Source organism: Cavia porcellus, unplaced genomic scaffold, assembly GCF_034190915.1.
Source record: "Cavia porcellus strain 051 isolate PalLab524CR breed Dunkin Hartley unplaced genomic scaffold, mCavPor4.1 scaffold_23, whole genome shotgun sequence".
Taxonomy (NCBI): domain Eukaryota; kingdom Metazoa; phylum Chordata; class Mammalia; order Rodentia; family Caviidae; genus Cavia; species Cavia porcellus.
In genome coordinates, this window is record NW_026947506.1 from 6,736,698 (window position 1) to 6,744,005 (window position 7,308).

At 53.2% G+C, this 7,308-nt stretch overlaps 1 protein-coding gene across 1 annotated transcript in view; it reads left to right on the forward strand.

The window, feature by feature from the left end:
• LOC134472307 (anthrax toxin receptor-like) overlaps positions 1–381 on the forward strand; it is a 38,532-nt gene extending 38,151 nt beyond the window's left edge. Inside the window, exon 17 of the mRNA XM_063233629.1 lies at positions 53–381. Within this exon, the coding sequence (XP_063089699.1) occupies positions 53–277 (225 nt within the window). The 3' untranslated portion in view covers positions 278–381. The remainder of the gene's footprint in view (positions 1–52) is intronic.
• The last annotated feature ends 6,927 nt before the right edge of the window (positions 382–7,308 follow it).

Sequence of the window (7,308 nt, forward strand, 5' to 3'; positions counted from 1 at the left end):
TCTGCCTGGGTCCAGGGCACTCGGCCAACTCCTGCCTCTGTCCTCCCTCCAGGGAAGCTGCACCAACTTTGACTTCCTGAAGATGCTCTGTGCCGAGGGATCCTGGGACCCCAGGATCGGCCTTCAGTCCAGCCAGGACAATCTCCCCCTGGCCTACTGCTCCCAGTGCCACCACCACACAGCCAGGAGTGGCAGGCCCCCCTCCAGGATGCTGCCCTTGCTCCCCAACTCTGCCCACATGGCCTGCAGGCCCACGCTCTCTCTCCCAGCCCCATAGCCCTCCCCAGGCCCCGTGTGCATGGATGAGAGGTTTCGCTGCTGGACTGGATGCGGGCGTGGAGCCATGGATTCTAATAAATCATAGTTGGATTTTGTTGCTGAGCAGCACGGGCCCGTCCCTGGGAGACGCTCCCCTGTTTGAGAGGTGATTATTCTGCACCCCCAGGTCATGCACCCTGCTGCCCTGTGGCTGCGGTGCATGGGGTCCCCATTGCCAGCAGGCTGTCTTCATCCATCCCTGAGGGCTGGGAAACACCGGTGCTAATGTCAGTTCCTCCGTGAAAACCACAGTTCCTAGTTTAACGGCAAACGAAGTACTTGAGTTTGTGCTCTTCAGTCACTTGCTCTAAGGCACATGCAGGGTGAAGAGGCCCAGCTGGGTTTGTCATCAGTGTGGACATCGGTGACCACATTGCCTCCACGTCTGCAGGGGAAGGCTATGGTGGAGTGGCTCGCGGTGGACATGCAGGGGTCATTTGCAGCATTTCGGTCAATCCAACAACTCTGACCTTGAAAGCAGTTAGTGTGGTAGGCCTGGGAATCAGCCCCGCCCACTCGTGCCTCAGTTTCCATCAGCGGATGAGGGTGCTGGCTGTGTTACAGACTTCTGAGGCTCCGGGGAGATGTAGGTGACAGGGGTGTCCCCACTCAGCCAGGCTCCATGCATGACATCATCACCCTGCTGATTTGAACCCTGCCCCTTCCACAGTCACCTGCCTCCCTGCCATGGACCATGCTGGGCCCTGGTAGCCTGCTGCTTGGCTGGTCACTCTGCCACTTCTCCGGAAGCCCAGAGGGGGTCTAGCATGATCATCTCTGCGGTTAATGGGTGTGGTGGAGGGGCGTGGTTTCCTCCTCTGTAACCTCTGCTCCACCGTGGGATTTAGGCTCACCCAACAGGCAGGAAGGGCGCTCCTGGCAGCTACCCAGATCCCAGCACCCTCCACCCAGAGTCCCCAGAGTGAGAATGCACCTCTCCCAGAGCCATTGTACAGATGAAAAAAGAGGGGTTCATGGTCCTTCCTCCCAGTGACCCGAACCCTCGCTGCCCCCCAGGCTGCACATCTGCCACCCAGAGGACAGCACAGTCACCCGTTCACTAAATCCGGCTCATTCCTGGGCATGGGCAGCGGTAGCCCCTCCTACAGAGGTGCCAGGCAAGGGTGTCTTCGCTTCCTGCTCCTGAGCAGAGTCCTGGACAGAGGACCCCATTCCCCCTCCAGTGCCATCTCTGTCCAGCCCCACCACTCCTGCCCAGTGCTGCCAGCCCACAGTGCAGTGGGATGTCTGTCCTGGGCCACGCAGCTGTTTGCGTGGTCTGAGATGCAGGCCCAGGAGCACGGGGGCAATGGGAGATGGGGACAGAGAAAGGGAAGACGGTCTGTGCCCTCGACAGCGTGTGCTCCTCACGCTGGCCCTCAGGCTGCTTAGGCCCTGGATTTCCTCCTTCTGCACACAGAGCCCAGTGCAGGTCCAAGCAGCCCAGAGTGACCAAGCCTCCTGCGTGGACCCACGGAGCCTCCTGTCCTGTAAGAGCCATGCTGAGGTGGGCACTGTGCCCATGCACAGGATCAGGATGGGACCAGGGGGCACTGGGCTGGGGAGCCATGGGGTCTGCATGCAGAGCTCCCTGGGGTGCAGCCAGCTCCCTGCAGCCACCCCAAGGAGAAAGGCATGTGCTCACCTCCAAAGTTGTTTCCCGAGAGACCTGAGCATTTGCCTGTGAGGAGAGAGCAGTGAGTGGGGGTTGTGCTCTAAGGTGGGGCCAGCAAGGGCACTGGGCTCCCCACCTCTCTGTGCCTCCTGCAGGTAGAGCTGCCTCTCCTCTGTGTTAATGCTTTCTAGTGTGATAATGGTAGACTGTTTTTGTGACAGACAGACAGAGGTAAGGATGGATGGATGGACGGATGGAGGACAGAGAATGGCTTGGGAGCCATCAAGTGGACCTAGATAGACCGTGAAAGAATCTCCGAAGTGAAAGAGAAAGGAGTAGAGATATTCCTTGAAGAATTGGTAACCCAACACGTCCTCAGATTTCATGAATCAGACTCTTCTGCAGTTCCAGTCCACCCGCGCAGGAGAAGGCTAAGGAGCCCAGAGCGAGACACTGTAATCAGAGGCTTGAAAGCGAGACACAGGGAGGCCATCTGCAAAGCAAGAATGAGCGCTCTTCAATTGTGTGGGGAGGAGGAGTCCCCGTGGAGACTGTGCGGCCAGGAGATGGTGCCATTGTCTCCACATCCCCGGCTTCTCCATCCATCCATTCACCTAAAGCTGGTTGAAAACACCTACAAATTGCACACGCCCTGTTCATAAATAGACATTTTTCTTGCCATCATTTCCTAAATACAGTGAAAAGCTATTTCCACAGATCCTGGCAGACAGCAGAGGACAGGAAAGGGGAGGCAGGAAGATCTGTGCTGTGGCCCCTCGATTCAGCCCGTTCGTTGCTTTCCAGGAGACAGGGGCAGACTCACCTACCTGCTCCTCATCTAAATTTTGCTGACACCACTTCAGGGCAGAGGTGGGCTGTCTTCTCTGTTTTCAGAGCACAGTGACTCTGGCTTCTGTGTTCTAGCAGCTACCATGGTCTCGATGTCCGGGGAGGGATGCAACCTCTGTCCCCTGCAGCAGGGTGACACCATCCTGAGCCCTGAGGTGGAGGGTGGTCATGAGCTCATGTGCTCCTCTCGCCAGCTCCAGCCTTGGGGTGCTGCCTGGACCCATCCCCCTGCCCCTCTGTGCACACCTGCTCAAGGCTCCCACCTGCCTTCTCCAGGCTGCCTAGGATGCTTCCTCTATGCACTGCCCCCTGGCCGCATCCTTCCCCTTCCAACTGACCCTCCCATGGCCACCAGTCTTTTAGGAAACATAGATGTGGCCCACTCCTCCTCTGGTAGAAGCCTTTCTCTCAGGGACCCCCAACTGGATTCCCCATCTTGTCTCCCCTCTCCTCACACTCTGGTCCCGCTCAGACCATCCCAGGTTGGAGTCCAGGAAACTGCACAGGTAGCCCCCTTAATGGCCCTCAGGAATGACCAGGAGAGAATTCTGGCACACAGAATTCGCTCACTTCCTTCAGCTTGCTCCAAGGAGAAAGCGGACTGTACAGGCTCAGGTGATCACTGGATACCAACCATCACTGCCTTTCTGGGTGTTTGGTTCCCCTCTAGCAACCAGAAGGTCACAATGTTGTGGAAACAGACCAAACATGGGAAGCAGCAGCATCAAGGAGGTTTAGGAGGCAGTTTATTATACCAGCGGGCTGGACTGGGATCTCTCCTAAAGAGCCAGAGCCCTGCGCGATGGAGTTTCCCATGGGGAGCTCGAGGGGGAGGTACAGAGGGCAGATTTAGCATTATCAGTGGAGAGTTGGGTGACTTCATGGGTCACCAAGGGAGTTTAAATATTTCAGGTTATGTTGCAAGGCCATCAGCCACAGAAAACATGGATTATACAAAGGGAGAAAAGTCCTATTACACTGTAAGGCCGTCGGTTGGACAAGCTTATGCAAAGAGAGGAAAGTGTTATCAGGCTTGTCCAGACATGGACATGCCCACTTGGTCTTAGCAGGCACCCTTGGCAGGTTTATTTAAAGTTTTAATTTCCCTCTCAGTGGAGGTCAGATTCTCCTACCTCAGAGCACACTGGTCCTGCCTCTCTTCTGACAAATGCTCACATCTTCCTATGGTGGCCTATGGGACAGACACAAATGGGCCCCCCTGGGCCAAGGCAGGAAGACGACCCATGGGTCGTGAAGTCATAGATATCAAATGCACCGTCGCAGTACTGCAGATCATCCTCATCCTCACTCCCGTGCTGCCTGGCCTGCCTGACCTGTGGGTCTCCATCGCTGTGGAAATTGGCAGAGGCTGAGTAATAAGGGTGGCATTGGGGTCTGGCCTAGATCCACAATCCTCCAAATGAGACAAGTGGTATGATTTTAGGGCTCCAGGGGGATCAAAACCCTCTGCAGAGTTCTTGACTCTGGGCTAAGACAAAGGGCTTCTCTGGGCTGCCCTTATTTATCAGGTTTTCAAACAGAGAGAGGAAACTGAGGAAAGCACAGGAAATGAGCAGGACCTTGGGAGTCACTTCAAAGACTTCCCCAAGTGGTGAATTATGCCAATTTAGGAGAGTCATCTCATCTTCATGACATGGTGGGAGGGAGACTGCAGGAGTGGGATTCCTTCAGCTGCAGTTTCTATTTACTTCATTGTTATCGGATCCCAGTGTCCTCAGTGGTGGCCTTATCTTGCCCTCTGAGGTATCTCTGGCCTCTACAGGCCTCAGCCAGGACTTGTGATTCATAGAGGTTCACTTACTATGAATCAGCTCCCATCGCCAGGCAATGGGCCTAGGCCTAGGACAGACTCACAGATACACATAGAAAGCCAATTAGCAAAATTTAAATCCTGCTCAGAGTTGCTTCACAGTGGTCTCCAACCTGACCACTCTCCAGTCTGAGCCAGGGTATAAGAAGCTCTGGGCTTTGGTAAGTGGTATAGGCAGCATCAGCCAGAGCAGGAGGTAGAGCCCAGAGCAGGGTACACAGGGACACTGCCTCCCCATTTCATTGAGTGTCCCTGTGACCCTGCCCCAGGTCCCAGGTAGACCAAGCACCAACAACCTTGGGCCTCCTGTTCGGCCACCTCACCTGTACTCAGGACCACGGCACCTGGAGCCCTGTCACCAGTGTCCTGTGTGTCCACACAATTCCCTCTTGGAGCCCAGGGATGTGTGACACTGCTGTTCTGGGTGTCCTGCCACTGACTAGATGTACCCGGGACCCTTTCTCCACCCCAATAACAGACTACCAGGGGGTTATGATGGACAGGAAGGTTGGCATGGTGACCGTGTACCCTGCAGCTCAACCTAGGGACCTGTATGTTGATGGCGTCAACTGGGTGGGGGGGTGTCATAGGGATTTTGAAGGGGATGTGGGATGAGGACTCCTGGTCCCTCATGGGTCCTCAGGGGTCACCTAGGAACCAGGCATGCTGCTAACAGGGCAGCAGTGCTCTCTGAGATCAGGATGTCATTGTGGATCACGTGGGAGGGGGCTCCCGGCACTGGGAGCCAGGGAGGGAGATATGGGGAGGCGTCTCACTTTTCTTGTTGCTGATATGAAGTCCTCAATCCCCAAAGTCAAGGAGGGAAAATTCATTTAGTTCACAGTTTGTGGAGGTTTCAGTACATAATTGATTGGCTCTAAGGCAGCGGGGGCATCACAGTGGAGGCATAGTTCCTGGTGAGCAGAATATAGCAAAGCAACAAGTAGCAGTCACAGCTCTTTCTATTATGTCTTCTCCAGGCTACTCAGGGCAAGTAGCACTCACACTGTTAATGCTAATGCCTTTGATCCTAGCGTTACACCATAAATCAATCCCAGCATCACACAGTCTAGATCCAGTGTCTTTTGAAAAAGCTATGACTGCACGAGGTTTTGAGGGAACATCTAGACACAAGCCATAACATTCTGCCACTGGTACCCAAAGATTCATGCCCATATCTTTATGCAGAAGGCATTCAGTCCATGCCTAAGAGTAAAGTCCCAACAGTTTCAGTTTGCTGAAAAGCCCCTATCTAAAGCCCACAACTCTTCCATTATGCATTAAACTTAAACCACCACCATTTGGGTGATATCAAGGTCTGTTGCCCAGATGGAGGAGTCATCAGGCTTCCTTCCGTCTTGGCTTTAGGGTTTGAGTGCCTATGAACCAAATCCTGAGGAACAACTTCCACCACTAACATTCTGGAACATGGTGCTTTGGGGCTCTCTTCTCAAAGCAAAGTCTTATACTTTTGCAACTCTGCGAAGGCTGGAGTCCTGTGGATTCTTGTGGTGTCCTTAGACCATTTTTTTTCTGTTTTCTTTTCAAGTAGCTGGCATTTGCTTGCTAATCTTTTCATCTTCCAGTTCTCCCTCTATTCCATCTTTACAGGATGCAACTTTACTGGGGCTTCCTTTCTGGCCAAACTCACAATGTTTTGAGTCATTCTGTGGGGCTGTTTGCTCTGCTGGGCCATCAGCCAGAGATTTATGATGTACATTATCTCACCATCAATCTAACTAAAATTCCTCATCAGTAGCCATGCCTCTCCCACAACATTGAACTGCCTTAAAATTTCTTCTGTAAAGTTAATTAGTCTGCCAGGAAAAGTCTCTGGACACAAGTTAAATGCAGACAAACTTTCTGCCAAGCCATAACACACACCATCTGGGGAACCACCAACAACCAATGCAGTCCTTCTTCCCAGCAGAAATGTCTTTGAGCATGGACTGGCAGAATTGCTGTCTTCTGACCTTCTGACGTTTGACCAGAATCTCCCAGCCCCAGGCATTCCAGATCTACTTTGGCAGCTGGCATCCTTGAACTTTTCCAAACTCTTTCCTTTCCCACAAGCCAGTTTGAAGGCTCTTAAGCCACTCGGTCAGGTAACAGTCACAGCAATGACCCCACTGCTCTGGTACCAACTTCTGTCTTAGTTACTTCTTTTGTGGCTGGGACAAAATACTCCATATCCAAAGTTAAGAGAGGAAAGATTTATTAAGGTCACAGTTTGTAGAGGTCTCAGTCCACAATTGGTTGGCTCTAAGGCAGGGTGGCATAGCACAGGAGGCACAGTTCATGGTGGACAGAGGTAGCAAAGCACTAAGGGATGACCACAGCTCTTTCTATCATATCCAGGGAACATAGGGAAGGTGACATCTGCAGCCTTAATGCTAGTTCCTTCGATCCTAGCATTGTACCATCAGTCAATCCCAGCATCACACACCCAGCATCAAAATCCTAGATCCCACCACCTCTGAAAAAGCCCCACCTATGACCACATGAGGCTTTGGGGGACATCTAGACACAAACCACAACAGAGGCCATTGTGAGTGCCCTGCAGGGAGCCAGACAGTGGTGGAGTTGGATGAGGTAGAGGCCATGGGCTGTGAGAGGAGAACAGTCCCTAATCCCTGATCTCCAGTGGGCCATCCAAGCTCTGTGCCTGGAAGAAAGGATTATTTTATTATGCCTT